The sequence below is a fragment of the Malania oleifera genome, chromosome 6 (genome assembly GCF_029873635.1).
Source record: "Malania oleifera isolate guangnan ecotype guangnan chromosome 6, ASM2987363v1, whole genome shotgun sequence".
Classification (NCBI taxonomy): Eukaryota; Viridiplantae; Streptophyta; class Magnoliopsida; order Santalales; family Ximeniaceae; genus Malania; species Malania oleifera.
The window spans coordinates 55100143-55120932 of NC_080422.1; the positions used below are offsets into that span (position 1 = coordinate 55100143).

General features: G+C 38.4%; 1 protein-coding gene across 1 annotated transcript; it reads left to right on the forward strand.

Annotated features, from left to right (window-relative positions):
• Positions 1–2725: 2725 nt before the first annotated feature.
• LOC131157701 (probable receptor-like serine/threonine-protein kinase At5g57670) lies at positions 2726–6655 on the forward strand. Its single transcript, XM_058112034.1, has 10 exons — positions 2726–3259; positions 3358–3476; positions 3550–3668; positions 3757–3878; positions 3962–4372; positions 4508–4762; positions 4953–5110; positions 5202–5417; positions 5972–6121; positions 6214–6655. Exons 1-10 carry the CDS (start codon positions 3055–3057, stop codon positions 6355–6357), a joined length of 1899 nt encoding a protein of 632 aa, XP_057968017.1. The 5' UTR covers positions 2726–3054; the 3' UTR covers positions 6358–6655.
• Positions 6656–20790: the final 14135 nt, after the last annotated feature.

Sequence of the window (20790 nt, forward strand, 5' to 3'; positions counted from 1 at the left end):
AAGAAACCTATCCTCGTCGACGAGCTCCTCTTATATCCTCATCGATGAATCCCCTATGTTCGTCGATGAGAACCCTTCTAATTTTTCGGGTTATTACACCCCATATGCTTGAGATCTCTCAGCTTTCTTCTTGCATTATATTCAACATTCTCAAGAAAGAATTGGGCCTTGAGCTCTCTCTTCAAGCTTGCCTAACTATTGATTACACAACTTCCATTTTCAATATCTTTGTGCTTGGTACACCACCACAATTTGGCATCACAAACCAAGTACATGATCGCAGTATCCACCTTTGCCTGTTTTGAGGCCATCCTCACAGCGTGAAAGTACTACTTCACATCAAACAAGAAATTCTCTAACTCCTTGGCATCTCAGGCACCCCCATACGTCCTGGGTTCTAGTACCTTGATCTTACTAACTCCTAGAGTGTTTGAGTTCCCCATAGCAAGAAGCATAAGATTCACCTTTGCATCCAGATCAGCCATCCGCAACTGTAAAGTTTCAATTGTATGGCGAAAGTCCTCTAACATGTCGCCTATCAAACCTGCTTGATGTTTTTGTGATTCCATCACTTCATCAACAAGTTCTCTCGGGCCACCTCCACGGCCACAGTGTTGGTTGTTGCCTCAACCTGTGCTTCCAACATGCTGATCCTCTCAACATTGTTTGGTGCCATGGTCACTTACCAAAGCTTTCCAAATCCCACAATGAAGGTAACTGAATTCTTGTAGCAACTGAGCTTTGGCTCTGATACCAAGTGTCACGATTTGACTATTTTCACACCGTTGTGAAAGGGCCGTGTGGCGCTAGCTAAAGCACTATTGTTTAACTCGCTAGCGTATCGTTTACCAACATTCATTCACGAAACACTTTCATTAGCATTCAATCAAATGACAGCGAAAATAGTAAGCAATCATGAAAGCAGTGGCACGTAAGCAGTAAACATTGAATCTATGCAATTCATTAACAACACCTCTGTTGATATCATGTGTTTAGAGAGGGAGGCAAGTAGGCTAAACACGTTGACAATAGGTAGTGAGTTTTACAATGACTAATGAACACTCACCCTCCCCTAAAGAGGTTTTTATATAATTATCATCTTGGCACTAGGAAACATCAAAGTGATCGAGAATTCATACTGCCTTATTTGGCATACAAATAAACTACTAGTAGAAAATAACTCTACACTAGTATTTACATGATGGAAACCCATCCCAAGTACACGAGACAAGCGGTCATAGGCAAGCATAATGCCCTAAACAAGCTTAACTTGTGACACCCATGCCTGTATTCATTTTGTAATTGGGCCCAACCCTTGCATTGTTATTGGCCGAATTGCATGCTCCTTTTACTCCAATTGCGTGGCCCACGCAATTTTACTTATTGGTTGTCCAATTTTTTTATCATCCAAAAAGAAATATTCTAGGTAGAAAAAGAGAGGCCTGGGATAAAAAAAGGGTGAACTTAATTCTCGGAAACAAAAAGACCCAATTTTAAAGGACTCAAAAATAAAAAGGGACTCAATTTTAAAACAAAAGAACTCAATAAAAAGAAATGCAAGAATAAAAAAATGTAAAATAAAATGACTCAATTGAAAGACTATGAAATAAAATGACTCAATTACAGGGACTCAATTTTAAAATAACAGGGGCTCAATTTTAAAATAACGGGGACTCGAGGAGGACTTAAAAATAAAAGGACACGATAAGATTTTTCAAAAAGGACCCTTAAATTTTTGGAATATAAAATTGACCCCTTCTTACGTAAATTACCATGTTATTGCGAAGGGTCCCCTCACCGAGAGGAAAATAGAGATCCGGTTAAAATTGGGGTGTTTACAACAATAACAGTTTATTTATTTATATTAGGGTTGCTTTAACATGTGTTTAGAATATAGTCCTCCCCTACTATCATGAATTAATTTGTCTTGACCAAAAAAATCATTCAAATTATTATTGTTTACCTATTTGGGGACTACCATATCTATCCCTATTAAGAGTAGATTAAGAGGGATATTTGCCCAACCGAATCCATTTGTATCCCTAAGCATGCAAGTAGATTGCACTAACATTTTTTATTTTATTTTTTTATTTTTTATTTTTGTGATTGGTCAAGTGAAGTTTAGGACCGCTATAAGAAGAATTATTAGATAGACCAAGTTTAGCACATTTTTCACAAACTAATTCAATAAAATAGTGACAATTCAAGAATTCTTTCGATTTATTCAGAAAAAAAAATTATAATTTACTCTTTGATTTAATTTAAAAGTTGTAACTATTTTATTGGGTGCTAGTAAATATTTGGATGCTGACTTCCCCTCCCAATACAGGGATGAACTGATTGTAGGAACCACATCAAGGCTTCAAGCAGCCCCCAATGCGTCATCCAAGCGCATTCTTGTGGGAAATTTACTATCAGACCGCGTGGAAAAGTTGAATGTCTGTTGATAAAATTTTTTTGCCCTTCATGATTTTTCTGAGGAAAGGGAATCCCTCAAGTCAAAGGTGACTCTTTACGTTGGTAACTCTGAAACCGTTTGTTTTCCGTGCAACATGGACAAAGTGTCGTCACATTAAAGACTTGGCGGGCATTTCAACACGCCATCTCGATCTCTCCTGTAGTTCTAACCATATGAAATGGGTGCATGCAAAACGGTGTGTACGTCTAAAGTGTCATCTCAACGTTTCATTCATTATAAAGTGGGGATCTATGTTACTTTTTCTTTAGCTATTTAAAAATGGACTTTTCCCTTGCACAGCAAGACAAAATCAAATGCCACCATCTTTGCTTATACCCCAAAGCACCCAACCACACCACTTAATTGTAGTCCCCCAGAAAAAATAAAAAGCACAGAGCTCCAGACACGAGAGAGAGAGAGAGAGAGAGAGAGAGAGAGCTCTTCTTCTGTTGCACTGTGAGAAGACTTGTTATAAAATGCTTCTTGAACAAGAATATTTGAATGTGCGTGCTAAGGTGGCCTCACTCCCAACTGACCTTAATCATGCTGTTGCTTCTCCACATAATATATTCTTAATGATCTGAGTTTCTCACCACATGGTGGACAAGAATCCGCCCATTTCAAACTATCAGCAATTTTTCCGCGCCAAGTCGACTCTGTCACAGACGATGGTGGCTTCAACTCCTGCCAAAATTCTCATTGGCATCCCTTTAGATGCAGACTACAGCAAGGAACTTCTGTCTTGGGCAGTCCGAGTTTTAGCCCAGACAAATGACACCATAGTTGCCTTACACGTTCTTGGTTAGTACCTAGCCCAGCCCATTTTTTTTATTAATCCTTCAATAAATCCAACTGTGATTCTATGTTATTCTCATTTTCTTGTTTGATGGGAGCAACAGTAAAGGAGCAGACAAAGAAGCTGACTTTAATTACCAAAGACCAAACTCGGTTCCGTCGAGCAAAGGCGTTTGTCATATCCGTGATGGGAGAGTTTGCCAAGGCTTGTCAGTCCAAGCAGGTTGAGCATATTCAATACATGATATGTTAAACTGCCATGCTCTGAAATGCATAATTAACCATTTGCTTTTCAGATAAATTTGGAGGCAAAGGTTGCCTTTTGCTCTAGCGTTGGAAGAGGCCTAACTGAGGAAGCAAATCACATCACCGCCGAATTTCTTCTTGTGGGTGGCTCTAGAAACAGATCAAATGGGTAAGAAATCCGAGAAGTCATGCTCATTCCATTTATTCTCTAAGCTAGACGTTCTTGATTGACACAAATTTTCTTTTCTGAAAATTAGAACCTTACAAGAAATTCTGAGGTATTGTTTCCAGCATGCCCCAGACAATTGCGCAGTGATATCAATTGGGAGGTGTCCAAAACTGCGACAGATTTTGGACTCAGATTCCTCACATTCTAAAGGTTATTATAGTTCCATCTCAACAGCATCTCACAAGTTTTATGCCTTTCCTTCATTAGATATTCTGACTTCTGTCTTACTACAGGCCTTCGGCAATTGAGTTCGAGGGGGTTGAGCAAGAGCAGTTATGTTGGCGGGCCTGCTTCCTCTGCTCAAACTTTAGCTGTTTCGAAAGCGAAAAGAGAAAAGACTTCACCAAAATCTGTGTTAGTTGGGTCAGAAAGAGAATCAAATAGCACGGAAGAAGACACATCTAGCTTTGAGGATTCTAGCGTCACAGAATCGCCTCCCCAGGGCCCCAAACATAGAAGAGGTCAACGCCACACAAGGAAGCAATCATCAGTGCTCAAGCTTATCTCTTCTTTCTTCAACTCGCCATTTGATATAAATGGAAGAGAGAGAAATGAAAATTCACTCAATCCCGAAAAGCACCAATCATTTTTAAGGTGCTTCAGCCACGAAGAGATTTCAAAAGCTACTAATGATTTCCACCCTGGTAAGAAAACCAGTACATTTTCCTTTCTGGGTTGTAAAAATATCAAGAAAATTATGTCATGATCCAGAATGTGTGCTGTTTCACAATGCATTCTTTTGACAATAGTTGAAAATTCATGATTGTTTTGTTTGACAGAAAATTTGGTGGGACTTGGTGGATACTCAGAAGTATACAGAGGTGATCTTTCCTGTGGAAGGGAGATTGCAGTGAAGAGGCTAGCCAAGGATAACTCTGACCAAAACAAGGAAAAGGAGTTTCTCGTGGAATTGGGCATAATTGGACATGTCTGCCATCGAAACACTGCGAAAATAATTGGCTTCTGTGTTGAAAATGGTTTCCATCTGATCTTCAACTTCTGTCCAAACGGAAATCTGGCCTCTGCCCTGCATGGTAATGAACCTGCGATTACCTCAGGCTTCTGGGTTCTTCTTATATTTGGAATTTATTATGCAAATACTGCGAATTTGCAGATTTATTGGTCAATTACGCTACAATATGTGCAATAGACTTACGAATTACTAATATTTTTTACATCATTTGGGACTTTTCTGAACACATGGACAGCTCTCTCTCTTCTCAGGTGGAACATGCAACTTACTAGAATGGTCTGTTAGATACAAGATTGCCACGGGAATTGCAAGGGGTTTGCATTACCTTCACAAATGCTGCAAGCACCGAATAATACACCGCGACATAAAAGCATCTAACGTCCTCCTTGGGACAGATTATGAGCCACAGGTGAAGCAACAGAGCTGATTGTGAGCAATTTTCATTGTACCATTGAGCTCTCGAGACCTTCAAATTAAATTAGAATTCTATATGGGTGCAGATTACGGATTTTGGGCTTGCAAAATGGCTTCCAAACAAATGGACTCACCACGCTGTGATGCCCATCGAGGGTACATTTGGATATCTTGCACCGGAGTATTTCATGCACGGCATTGTAGATGAGAAAACTGATGTCTTCTCATTCGGGGTACTTCTTCTGGAGATCATAACTGGACGGAAGCCTGTGGACTCATCAAAACAAAATCTTCTGCATTGGGTAATTAAAGAGATTTTCCATTTTGGATTTCATTATGATGTTTCTTGAAGCAACTTCAAGAAACAAAAGGAAGAATAACTGGTTTCTAAAAGCCACTGGAATGGTGTCTATGTTCATTTATCAAATGTTTGAGAGCTCTTGAATTCGGATTTATGCAGATTTAAATAAGATAAAAAACAAATTTGTATTGAATTTTTTCCAAATTCACACAAGTCTAAATCCAAGGCCTGAAATTAATGCTCTCAAACAATTTATTTTCTTGGCGCTCTATTGATTGCCTAGATGTGACCGAGAAGGATAAGAAATATGAAAATCTTAGAACCACTGCCCACTTTTCCAATATGTTATGTAAGTCCATGGTTTCAAAATCATATTATGTCTTCTTAGAAATCAAAGAAAAAACAGTGAAGAGTACGTGAAAATGCTTATATATTGTTTCGAAGTTTTATGATTAATGAATTGTCTCTTACTATTGCATCCCAAAATTTCAATGTCCTTGGTTCCACCTCTCAGCTCCAAATAATTCACTGAGCATTGGTCATTTTCAATTTTAGGCACAACCACTTATGGAATCTGGCGACATCATCAAACTAGCTGATCCAAAACTGGGAGGCAAATACGATGTGGATCAAGTGCGTCGACTAGTCCTGGTAGCTTCATACTGCATAAGACAATCCTCCATGTGGCGGCCATCGATGACAGAGGTAGATACAATTTATTTCCTCTCCCACGCAATGCATGCACCCATTGATGCTCAAAAACTGTTTTATCTGATTCAGCATAATCCTTCTATTAGGTGTTAGAATTTCTAACTAGTGATCTTGACTCTGAGATTGCATGGAGCTGGAGGATGTCAAAGTGCACGGATTATGATACGGATGATTACTCCATGGTGGTTGGATGCAATGTTTCAACAGATATTATTTTGGAGGATTTATAATACTCGACCCCATTCCCCACTTTCTTTTCCCCCATATTGTTTTGGCTTTATTGTAGGCTTTTCTTGTAATGGGAACAGAGAATCTTGAGTTGAGTAGTAGACCAGCAGCCTAGCCCAAAAAGAAGAAGAAGAAGAAGAAGAAGAAGAAGAAAGAAAGAAAGAAAGAAAGAAAGAAAAAGAAAGAAACAAGAATAGTAAATCAGAAGCAACCTTTTTGGCTTTCATCTATGTAATTTATGTCATTTTGGATATTTGGATAATTCTATATGAAACAATCAAGGGAGGTTTGAAGTGGAAATGCTTTTAACTTTTTCAATTCTTTATTTTTTTAATTATAGTATTCTTTGGTGAAATTTAAGCAATAAAAAATCCATGGGATTGTTTTAGCATGGAAGTCAAACATTCATTTTTCACCAACCCTGAGTTGCTTAGTTCAGGAAATGCAAGAAACAAAAACATCTATTTTCCGGTAAAAGGGACCCAAAAAAAAAAAGAAAAAAAAAAGAAAGAGAAAAAGGTCCCCCGCGTGTTGACCCACCCATGTGGGTGCATTTATTTGTTTATTGGGAAGGTACAGCTCGTGGAGCATGTGCAGCCTCGAGCATGCAATTTGTCTTTATTGCTGCTCCATCTCAATGCTCCTCCCTCTCATATATACATATGTACACTGCTTTGTGATATATAGTGTGAGTGTGAAAGAAAATTTACAGAGAGAAGAAAATAGAGAGTGATGTGTGCGTGTGGCAGAGGGGTTTGAGTTAGAGTTGAGTGAGTGAGTGTGTTCTCCTCCTCCACTGTATTTTTCTTGATAATATAGTGTGACTCCCTCTCTCCTGTGGATATAGGCCGAGTTTGGCCAAACAACGTAATTTTTTTTGTGTTTGGTGTGTGATTGTGTTCTGTGTGTTGCTGTTACCATCTTCTCTCCCTAATAACTGGTATTAGAGCTTGGAGAGGGTGAGGAGCGTGATTAAAACTTTGTGTTTACCTTTGGGTTCGGCAACATCGAGATGAAGCTCGAACAGCTGTCGTAAAGATGTGAACGGCGACTTCACACACCGCCATATCAGCTCCTCGTTGCTTCCCCGCAAAAATTGTTCGCTACTGATCGCAATCGGATCTCTCAGCCACAAGTGATTGCAGAGTCTAGTAAGGACCATTTTTTTTCTTTGCGTAGAGACAAAGACGGAGCAAAAGAATGAAGAGGAAGATTGAGTCTTCCACTGCAAGTCTCTAAAAAGGGGGTAAGGTCTTTTATTATTTAAAAAAAAAAAAAGGGTATTGTCTTTTCATTTTTTAATACAAGAAAAGGAGGGGATATCTGCACATTTAATTGCAAGTAACAGCAGAAGGGTGTAGAAGGTGCACGCCCAAAATTTACAATTTTTTGCCACGTCACTAGGGGGCCCACTTGCCATATCACTAGTGGGTCCCGCTTGCCACGTCATCTGTGGAACCCACACATAAATCGGGTTAGACCTATTCCTAATTATTTTGACCATTCCTGACACATTGGTGCAGTCGATTTTTCCAAAATCAATCTCTAAGTTACTATTTTATAATGGATGATGATTTATCCAAGTTTCGCGTGAAAAAATTTAACGGTCAGAACAATTTCAATTTATGGCAGAGTATAGTCAAGGATATCTTGATTCAGCGTGACTCGATCAAGCTGCTGATCGAGAAGAAGTCAGAAAATATCAATGATGATGATTGGGCAGAGATGGAAATGAAAACGGTTAGTACTATTCGTCAATGTTTGTCAAATGAAGTTAAATATTCTGTTTTTTATGAATCATCACCTGTTGAGCTATGGAATAAATTAGAACAAAGATACATGTCAAAATCTCTAACAAACAAGCTTTTTTTGAAGAAGAAACTCTATCAGCTAAAAATGGAAGAATGGGTAAATATTATTGACCATATAAATGATTACAACAAGATCATAACCCAACTAATGAGTCTTGGTGTAAAATTTGAAGAAAAAGATAAAACACTTCTTCTCCTGACATCTCTACCACATTCTTATGATAGTCTCCTCACAGCATTTCTTGTTGGTAAGGAAACCTTGAATTTGGAAGAAGTGATGGCTTCACTACAGGATACTGACACCCTTAGAAAGCCAATTGTTAACCTCCAAGGGCGTGTCTTGGTCTCACAAGGTGAGAAACAGACCAGGGACAGAAGTCAAAATAGAAATCAAAACCGTGGAAGATCAAGAAGCAAACGGTCCAAATCAAGAGCTCCAGGAAATTCTAACAACACTCAGAACAAAAAGTAGATCGAGTGTTAGAATTGTGGCAAGATTGGCCACTACAAAAATTAATATCAATCCCAGAAGAAGGAGCTAGAAAATAAGACTGAAGCAAATATCACCTCTTCTTCTGGAGAAGGAGATGCACTGTTATGCTCTTTGGAAAGAAAGGGAGAGTCTTGGGTATTAGACTCTGGAGCCTCATTTCACACAACAGGCAACAAAGAAATGCTTAACAGGTATGTACCCGGTAATCTTGGCAATATTTATCTTGGTGATGACAAACCTTGTGAAATTGCAGGAAAAGGAGAAGCAAAAATAAACTTGACAGGTACCACCTAGAGTTTGACTGATGTCAAATATATCCCTGATCTCAAGAAAAATTTAATATCTATTGGACAACTTGCAAGTGAAGGTTACACTACAACCTTCTATGGCGAAAGTTGGAAAATATCCAAAGAAGCAATGACATGCTTGCGCGGTAAGAAAACTGGTACTATTTATATGACCTCAGATGCTTGCATGTCAATTTCAGTTGCTACAGGGAATGAAGATTCAAACCTATGGCACTAGAGACTCAGTCACATGAGTGAGAAAGGTTTGAAAACCATGAATTCAAAGGGAAAGATACCAGGTCTCCATTCAGCTAATACTGACCAATGTGAAAGCTGCATCCTTGGAAAACAGAAAAGAGTCAGCTTTCAGACATTCGGTAGAACTCCAAAGAAAGAAAAATTAGAGCCAATGCACACCGATGTTTGGGGACCGCGGGAAATCCTATTTCGTCACCATTATTGATGACCATTCTAGGAAGGTATGGGTTTATTTCTTAAGACATAAATCTGAAGTGTATGATGTTTTCAGAAAATGAAAGGCCATAGTGGAAAATGAAACAGGCTTAAAAATCAAAAAGCTGAGATTATAGAATGGTGGTGAATATGAAGATAGAGAATTCAAAAGGTTTTGCTAGGAGCATGGGATCAGACTTGAAAGAACCGTTGCAGGTACACCCCAACACAATGGCGTAGAAGAACGAATGAAAAGAACCTTGACTGAGAGAGCCAGAAGTATGCAATTACAAGTAGGTTTACCAAAGCAGTTTTGGGCAGAAGCTATCAACACAACTGCTTATCTTATCAACTGAAGTCCATCAGAACCATTGCAGTTCCAGTTACCAGAGGAGGTATGGAGCAAAAAGAGGGTAAAACTTTCACATTTAAAAGTTTTTGGTTGCATTGCTTATGTACATAAAAGTGATCAGGCTAGGAGCAAGCTTGATCCAAAATCTCAAAAATACACATTTCTTAGATATGGTGAAGATGAGTTTAGTTACCGCATCTGGGATTATCAAAACAAGAAAATAATTAGAAGTCGAGATGTTGTTTTTAATGAAAAGGTTATGTACAAAGACATAAGATCATTAAGTAATCCCGCACTATATAACCCTAATATTGTAGAGTTGGATGATTTTACTAACAGCAACATGACACAACAAACTATTGATAATTCCCAGACAGAGGAATCTATTACAGAGGAGTGCTTTGAAGCACCACAAACTCCTACTCCAACTCTGAGGAGGTCTTCCCGACCGCATATACCAAATAGGAGATATTTAGATTACTTGTTACTAATTGATGCAGGTGAACTAGAGTGCTATGATGAAGCATGTCAGATGGATGAAGCTAGCAAGTGAGAACTTGCCATGAAAGATGAGATGAAATCACTCACCGACAATAAGACTTAGAAGCTAGCTAGGTTGCCCAAGGGAAAAGAAGCTCTTCAAAACAAATGGGTGTACTGCATAAAAGAAGAGCATGATAGTTTGAGAAGATAAAAAGCAAGACTCGTGGTCAAAGGTTTCCAACAAATAGAAGGTATTGACAACTCAGAAATCTTCTCACCAGTTGTGAAACACACAACCATTCGGACAGTTTTGAGCATTGTTGCAGTAGAGAATTTACACCTCGAGCAGTTAGATGTAAAAACTGCTTTCCTCAATGGTGATCTAGAGGAGGAGATATACATGCACCAACCTGAAGGTTTTGCAGAGAAAGGCAAAGAAAATCTTGTTTGCAGGTTGAATAAGAGTCTGTATGGTTTGAAACAGGCTCAAAGGCAGTGGTATAAGGAATTCGACGGCTTCATACAAAAGAATGACCACCGCAAATGCAACACTGATCATTGTTGCTATTTCAAGAGGTATAAATCAAGTTACATAATTCTTTTGCTTTTATATTGATGATATGCTAATTGCAGGATCAGACATGGACAAGATCAGAAAATTGAAAAGGCAATTGTCCACTAAATTTGAAATGAAAGACTTGGGTCCAGCAAAGCAGATGCTTGGGATGAGAATCACTAGAGACATAAAGGAGGGAACCTTGCAGTTGTCTCAGGCCGAGTACATCAGGTGAATTCTCAAAAGGTTCAACATGAGTGATGCTAAGGAAGTTAGCACACCATTAGCTGGTCATTTCAAGTTATCAAAGACTCAGTCTCCACAGTTAGAGGAAGAGAAGAAAGAAATGGACAAAATGCAATATGCTTCAACTGTAGGAAGCTTAATGTACGCCATGGTTTGCACGAGACCAGATCTTAGTCATGCAGTGGGAACCGTCAGTAGATTCATGTCAAATCCAAGAAAAATTCATTAGGAAGCGGTAAAATGGATTTTACAGTATCTCCGAGGTACAATTAACAAATGTTTATGCTTTGGCAAAAGTGATCTAACATTATAGGGATACATAGATGCAAATTTTGCTGGTGAGATAGATCACAGAAGAAGTACTACTGGATATGTGTTCACAGTAGGTGCTATTGCCGTTAGTTGGGTATCACAGATTTAGAAAATCATTGCTTTATCCACTACAGAGGCAGAATAAGTGGCCATGACAGAAACGAGCAAAGAGATGATCTGGTTACAGGGTTTGATGATGGAGTTGGGTTTCAAGCAGATGAAGAGTGTTTTGTATAGTGACAGTCAGAGTGCTATACACTTGGTGAAGAATTCAACATTCCACTCAAAGACCAAGCACATTGGACTCCGTTATCACTTCATCAGATCTCTTTTCGATGAAGGGATATTAACGGTTAAGAAGATCCTTGGTAGTCAAAACCCAGCAGATATGATGACAAAGACAGTGACTAGAGAGAAATTGGAGTTATGCTCAGATTCAGTAGGTCTTCTAGATCTACTAAAATCATTCAGAAGACGATCCCTGCATGTGCACCTCAACAAGGGGTGCGGGCACTCTCTCGAGGGAGTGCAGATGCCTTAAGTCTAAGGCTAGGTCATAGTGTTGCAACATCAGATTAGCAGACACTTGGTTGCCCCCACATGTTTGGAGGGGGTGATTTGTTGACCCACCCATGTGGGTGCACTTATTGGCTTCTTGGGGAGGCACAGCTCGTGGAGCATGCGCAACCGCAAGCATGCAATTTGTCTTTATTGCTGGTCCATCTCAATGCTCCTCTCTCTCATATATACATATGTACACTGCTTTGTGATATATAGTGTGAGTGTGAAAGAAAATTTACAGAGAGAAGAAAATAGAGAGTGTTGTGTGCGTGTGGCAGAGGGGTTTGAGATAGAATTGAGCGAGTGAGTGTGTTCTCCTTCTCCACTGTATTTTTCTTGATAATATAGTGTGACTCCCTTTCTCCCGTGGATGTAGGCCGAGTTTGGCCAAACCACTTAATTTTCTTTGTATTTGGTGTTTGATTGTGTTCTGTGTGTTGCTGTTATCATCTTTTCTCCCTAACACCCTGATCTTTTACTTGTGGTTATCATATGTTGAATTTGGATTAAATGAACTTTTGTTTTTTGTGCAAGAAGAAAAATGGATTTATCTCTTCACTAATTTTTGTTGGCAAAAAAAATATAAGTGATTCCGCAAGTAAATCAATGGTGTACTACAAATAAATAAATAAAATTAGACACACGAAATTTAACATGGTTCCCTCAAATATTGAGGTACATCCAGGGACACAACGGTCCAAATCCACTATCACCAAGGTTCGTATAAAGTGAAGGCACAAGCCTCACAAATACACAATAGTGTATAACAAATGTAACGAGATTCACCAAATGTTGTGAACAAAGGTCCAAGAGCTAACCAAAATCAAGCATAAATGTAAGCACAAATGCAGCCGAATCGCTGGAGTGATTGCAACTTGCTGGAGTGCTAGAGAGGATGACAGGCTAGCGGCTACTAGTGTGAGAACCTGGTATGAATGGCCAAAGAAGTGGAGATAATACTGTGCACAGCAACATGACCTTATTTAACCGGAGGTGGACTTGATGGTGAGAGGACAATACCAAAAGACATTTTGTAGACAAGCATCTTGGAGAAGCCAACAAAACTATAAAAAAAAAAATGGAACAACTTTTCAAGTCTTGGGCGCCACAAGGAGGGACACCCAAAAAATCTCCCCCTCCCGACTTATGGGGACGACTCTACCAATCTGGCCAAAACTCGACACTTCACATGCTTGTCTCTAGATCAGCTTTTGTCATCATATCCAAACCATTATCATCGGTGTGAATTTTGTCAAGCTGCAACAATTTTTTATCCAACACATCTCGAATCCAATGATATCTAACATCAATATGTTTTGACTTTAAATGGAAGATAGAATTCTTACTCAAATGAATTGCACTTTGTCTATCACAATAAAGAACATACCTTTCTTATTTCATGCCTAATTATTTTAAGAATCTCTTCAACTAAAGAAATTCTTTGCAAGCTTCGGTAATGTCAATAAACTTGGCTTCCATTGTAGATAGAGCAATACATTTTTGTAATTTTGATTTCCATGACATAGCTCCCCCTACAAAAGTCATCAAATAATCCGAAGTTGATTTTCTAGAATCAACATCACCGGCCAAGTCGACATACGAGAATCCATGGAGCATAAATTTACCATTTCCAAAGCACAAACACACCTTTCAAGTGCCTCTAAGGTAGCAGAGAATCCATTTTACCGCTAACCAATGCTCCTTTCCTGGATTAGAGAGAAACAGACTAACAACTCTGTTGTTTATGGTATGACTCTTATACTTGGAGTTTCATAAACAAGGGAAGGAAGAAGAACATGGAAGGGTTGCACAGAAGGTACTCATCAACAAATGCCCTAAGCTCGTCGACGAGTACATACCGAGAGTCAGAATTTCTCATAATTGAAGACTCATCGAAGAGAGTATGGACACATCGACGAGTGGTATTCTTCGTATCGACAACGAATTCTTGTAATCATCGACCGGTGTTGCTTGGGTCACGAAGAGAAATTCAAAATTTGAATTTGGACGCTATGGAAGTTGGGTATTTGGAGGGAAACCTCCGAAAAACTTCTATTTATGTATTTCTGAATGTATTTTGTTTATAGAGAACTTTGTAAGACTAGTGTATTATTGTTCTTCACATTATAGTGAATATTGAGTGCCATTTGCTTTATTATTATGTGATAAATTGTTGTTTCTCATCCATATTGGTTGTGTGTTGTTGAGGCTTAGTGATTTGTTGCAAGTTTATATCTTCCACTGTGTATATGTGTATCTTATACTCGATTCAAATCACAACAAATTGGTATCAGAGTGATAGTTGTTATGACATTGAGATCGCTGCAAGATTTGACGTTGTCAAATTTGATAGAATCGGAAACTTCAGTTTGTGATAGAGGAGAGTAAAGGATATTCTTGTGCAATAGGGATTGACTAAGGCTCTACTAGGTGTTCAACCAGTTGGAATGGATGAGGCTCCATGGAGAGAATTGGAAGCAAAGGCCATTTCTACAATATGCTTGTGTTTGGTCGATGAAGTTCTCTATCATGTGATGGAGGAGGATTCTCTAGCGGTTGTGTGGTGAAAGCTTGAAAGACAGTATATGTCTAAACCCTTGTCGAACAAACTTTTTCTTAAGCAAAGATTGTATTGGCTTAAGATGGTTGAGGGTTCGGATTTGAACCAACATATCAACATTTTTAATCAAATTGTGAGTGATTTGGCACGTGTTGATGTAACGTTTGAGGAGGAAGATAAAGCATTGATGCTATTAAATTCCCTTCCTACATCTCAAACTTATGAAAATTTGGTTACAACTCTTACATGGGGCAAAGATAATCTGAATTTGGAATAAGTGACAAGTGCATTGCTTGGTTTTCATCAAAAATGGTGATTAGCAATGAAGCTTCACATGGTGAAGGATTTGTTGTAAAAGTTAATCAAGAACATGGGAGACATAAGTCCTAAGGTAAATCTCGGTTGCAGTCAGAGAAGAAAAAGAAGGACATGAAATGCTTTAAGTGTGGTAAAATTGGGCACATAAGGCCGAAATGTCCAGAGTGGAGAAAGGGTATTCTAAAAATCAGTAAGGTTCATCAAAATCTGCATGTGTAGTGGAAGGAGATTCAGAATGCAATGATGGAGATATGTTGTGCATTTCATCGGGTTCGGAGTGCCTCATAAAAGACTCTTAGATTCTAGATACCAAATGCTCTTATCATATGATAGCAAACAGAAAATGTTTTGACACCTACAGGCCAGTCAATATTGGTTGTGTTTTGATGGGAAATAATATTTCATGCAAAATACTTGGTATTGGAGATGTAAAAATAAAAATGTATGATGGTGTTGTAAGAACTATATATGATGTAAGGCATGTCGAGGGTCTAGGAAAGAGTGTTATTTCATTGGGTATTTTAAACTGTAACGAGTATAGTTACGAGTCTGAAAAAGGAGAAATGAAGGTGTGTGAAGGCGATTTGATAGTGATGAAAGGAGAAAAGATAGAGGGAAATATCTATGTACTGCAGGGTGTTACGATTGTAGGTGGAGATGCAGTCGTTGAATTTGAATCAATTACTTCATGGTATATGTAGTTGAAGCATATGGGTGACTACATATATTCAGATGTTTGGGAACCGATGATGATAGCATCAAAGGAGAGACATATGTATTTTGTGAGTTTATCATGAAGGGTCATGGTGTACTTCATGCAGTGGCTGAGGTGGAGAACCAGACCGAAAGACAGCCGGTTGTGCTGGTTTTGCTGGACCAACAGTGGAGATAGCCAGCTAGAGGTCACGGCTGTGGGTGGTTGGTAGCTGGCCATGGAGCAGTGGCTTCGGGGGGAATAGCAGTAGCAACGGTGGCTGAGAGGAAGGGCTCCTCAGGGTGGTGCAGATGGAGGGCTCACGAGCGAGTAAGAGACTGATGGAGAAAGAGAGGGAATGAGGGGATGAGAGGAAGATAAGAGAAAGGGAGAGAGCAGAAAAGAGACTAAGAGAGAGAGAGAGAGAGAGAGAGAGTTTGTGTTAGCTTTACCGTGATCCCAAGAGAGGGGGTGAATTGGTATTTTTAAAATTTAAGCCCTAGGTCAATCTCCTAACACCAGTATATTCACAACCCTATGGTCAGTATAGTATAAGTAGTGTAAATGTATACCAGAAAATAAATAAAACAATTTAATCAAACACATATGCACCAGAAAGCAGTAAAGTACGGGTGACATGCAAAAATGTTATCAAGGTTCGGCCAATTGCCCACGTCCCTACCTTGGCTAACAAGCACAAGGATTACCACTATAACTTGCTCACTTAAACGGGTGGAGCGGCACCTATACAAACTAGGTCAATCAGCACAGGGCTGACCTTAACCTTTATATACAATCCTTACCAGGCTGGATTGCCGCCCCCTTAGACCATGCCTAGAAACACTCAGATTTTACAATCAAATGGTACAGAAATAGTGCTTTCACGTAAAGCAAATTTGTACACAAATACGCACAATCACATACACATCAATAGCATGGATATAGTGTAAGCTCAGTGATGCAGGTTTTGTTCAATCAATACTCAACATAGTATAATCAGTATTATGCTTAAGAGTATTCAACACAGTATAATCAGTATGATGCTCAAGAGTATTCAACACAAGCAATATCTTTGAATCTAAACAAAGTATTTTAGTAGCACATCAATATTCCAAGTATACTACACAGATAATCAAACTAGTTCGAAAAGAGTTTTCCTTAATGAAAGATGCACAACACTAGTTTGAAAGATACTTGCTTGTTTGGAAAATCTTTGCACACCAAAAACAAAGCTATTGGACACTTGAGACAAAATGCAAATATCCGAAACTTCCTTGGTTTAATCCCACACAAGATTTGTAATAGAGAAATCTGTGGGATAAACCGAAGTTAAGCTCCCAAAGAAATTATCTTAAGCACACAAACAAGTGGGAGTATTAGCATAGAACAATAATCACATTAACACAAGAGGAACTCTCACAATCTCAAATTTTATCAAAAGGATGCAAGTTTGAGAGTAATTGGGCAAAGGGTGATTTTTCAGTAGAGAGAATTTTTGGCTTAATCACTTTGCTAATCTAACCCTAATCATGCAAATGGAGTCATATTTATAGCTAGGGGTAAAAATATAATCGTTTGGGATATAATGGAAATAATTAAAAAAGTCCTAAATGACTAAAATTTAATTAGCCCTACTTAACCCTGTTTTATTGCGATTATTTTAACCAACTGGGGTTCGAGTGGCTGAACCTAAGTTTGGTCGCCCGTCCAGACACATGCCAAAAAGGTGTTCAATGCAGTTCGGTCGCTCGGATATATCTTCAGCAACCCAAATCAAAGTCAGTAGCCAAGCTTCGTGACTTCGGGTGCCCAGTCCAATGTTTGGTCGCCCAGGGTCCTTTTTGAACTAAAAGCATCGGTCGCCCGAGTTGGCGAACAATCCCTTTCGAGGGGTTTGGGCTCCTGGAGAAGATATGTGTATTCAAGGGTCGGTCGACCGAGAGATTGGTCAACATTTTGACTTGTCAACATTCGGACGCCTGAAGAGTTTATTTACTCCAAGGGTTCGATCGCCCGAGCTCTCACAAAATGCTTAGATTTGTTCAATTAAAGCACAATTTTAACACATTTATATATTATATGCTATGTGTGTGAGTGTTGGAGCCTAGGGTTTTGCTATGGTCTAATTGAGCTTACGCTATATCCTATATACATGGTGTGCAGGTAAGAAACATACACATCACATCCTAGGTTACTATTATAGACCCATATTACAGACATTAAATTTACAATTACAAATTACAAGTCTTTGGGGTCTTCATGTTTCTTCAAGTGTCCTTCCTTGGGATATTTATTTGAGTCTGCACAAGCACTTGACAATCATCAAATATCAATATTTGTCATTATCAAAACCGGGTGCGACCTATAAGATCAATATTCTCCCCCTTTTTGATGATGAAAAATACACCATGCAAAAAATTAGGTATAGCCTTAAAAGGCTCCCCCTAACAATATGCATCATGTATTTAACCCAAATTTTTTCCACCTACATCTCCCCCTTTTGGCAACAACAAAAAGGGTTATAGGAGTTAACACTCTATTCAATAGGTAAGTGTTACATTTATACATTAGAAATTTTGGAAAGATTTTGAAAAAATTTCGGCAAAGTGCCGTTTGTAAATCGGACTTTCCAAAATAAATCATGTATAAATAGTAACCTGTTTGAGTTTATATAGCCTAGCAGTTTATCCACAACTACTCAAACAGTTCGATATGGTCCAACAATCAAATATAAATGTTAACATCACCATGAAGTGGACAAAGGAATTGTGCATCGCAAGTAATAAGCAATACGCATTACATTCAATATGATCATGCTATAGACATAGGATATGTGCGCATAAGCAATAATCATCATTCACAAAGTTTAAGACAAGTAAACAAATCAACAACGATATTTGTTGCTAAGACTTGTTAAATTTCACTTGAGAGCTCCCCCTGAATTTATGCAAACTATGAGATATCTAAGAAGCCTTTCTACCGTGCATTAGACCTAACTCACGTCTAATTTGGATGAACCAATCCTCAGGAAGTGGTTTAGTGAATATATCTGCCCACTGTTCATTGGTGCATACAAACTCAAAAGCCACATCTCCTATTTGCACATGATCACGAAGGAAATGATGTCTAATCTCAATGTGTTTAGTTAGTGAATGTGAGATAAGATTTTTAGAGATGTTGATTGCACTAGTATTATCACATTTAATGGGTATTGTTTCATAATGCAATCCAAAATCCATAAGTTGTTGTTTCATATAAAGAGTTTGAGCACAACAACTTCCAGCCGTAATATATTCTACTTCGGCTGTGGATAAGGCAACTGAGTTTTTTTTCTTGGAGAACCAAGAAACAAGAGATTGTCTTAAATAATGACAAGTGCCGCTAGTGCTTTTTCTATCAACCTTACTACCAGCAAAGTCAGCATCAGTATAACTAACAATCTCAAAGGTAGTATGTTTAAGGTACCACAAGCCTAACTCTATAGTCCCAACTAAATACCTAAAGATTCGTTTAACAGCTTTTAGGTGAGATTCCTTAGGGGTAGCCTGAAACCTAGCACACATACATACACTAAATGTAACATCCTCAAAATTCTCACCATTTTTTTTTAATAAATTACACCAATATTTGAATATAATGGGCACCCCTATGCAGCGGGAAACATAAATCACATAACCACATATACATATATACAATACCAGAATTCAGTATTTTCAACCATAGTTACATAATACCTCTCTCTCTCCAGTGTCAACTACCCAAAAATACAAAACCCTACACAATGCTTACCCTATAACTAAGGTGACCAAGTGATCTCTATCCACAAGCCTGATCTGCTCGCCTAGCTGGCTCACTTGAAAAATGTTAAAGTAATGGGGTGAATCGACGCTCAGTATGTGGAAATATGTTATTACTAGTGTGTGGTGACCGAGTCATAAAATTATAATAATAGTATTTAAAACTGCATGATCTGGCAATTCTGTAAAATACATGTACAATAACTTAAAACATTTGTATCATCTAAACTTTCAATCATTTATAGTGCTACATCATACTATATACAATAAAAGCTGTAAAACTATATACATATACATAACTGTGTTCTTTCCCTAGGACTCTGTATGTCATGACTTGACCCCTCATGACAGGATTGTGCGGCCTGTAGGTGGGACTTAACCTGGTCGGCCCTCTAGGTAAGTCATCATACTCTTCATTACCTTAGCCCGTCCAAACTGCATCCACTCCTAAGCTCAGGACTGGCTGCTACCTCATCTAACCGGCCCCCTCTACCTAGCGTACTAGGGAGCTGCATCCTCTCCGAGCATGGTTAGATGGTACCCACACACTATTTGAGATATGTGGTTGCACTCTATCTGTATATAGCAACGGTACTGTGGTCTGTAAACTGTATCTGTCTGTAATATTTTCCACAGGGATCTAATACCATATAAGTACATTTATAAATATATCTTTGTTATTTTCATCATGTTTCCAAAATAACTATAACGCTATAATTTTGTACTGTAAATACTGTAAAATCTGAGTACTCAATGCTATAACTGTATAATATGTCTTTATAAACTGTATGTTATGGTATTCAGGAAAACATAGCATTCTGTAAAAACTATGATATACTGAACTGAATAAAATCTATATAAATCTATCTGTTAATCATCTGTCAATAACTGTATATACATGCTATATAACATGATATGCTGAAGTACTGTATAAATTTTACATCAGGTAAATATCTACTCAGGCCACACAACATCAAAACAATCGTTCTATAAAAATTGCATAATAACTTGTATATATGTATCTATAAAAACTTTATTAATATTCATAAAACCCTAGCATAGCATATTTCCTTTACCTTATCTCTGCAAAGTCCCTACTGTACTTTAGCCCTATACCCGCACGGTTCTCCACTCAACATCCTGAAAACCACATCCCCCAGAACAAAACATCAGTATTTCTTTGTGTATTGTATTTCTTATAACTGAGGGAAAGACAAATACTGAATAAAATGCCTTACCCTGAGATTGGGACAAAATCCAAATAAACTCCACCAATGATCAGCTCTAACAGACTTGCAGAGAACTTTTTCAGGAGTGTCGTGGTGGCTTCAAATAGTCGATCCGGCATAAAATGGGCCCGAAATTGAAGAGAGAATGAGGGAGGGGCGTAGAGAGAGAAAGAAAAAAGAATTTGTGGCAAATAATGCTGAAAATTTTGGGTTTTCACTATTTATAGAGCCGGATTCATCGACGAGACATGTTACCTAATCGATGAGTCCTTTAATAATTTCA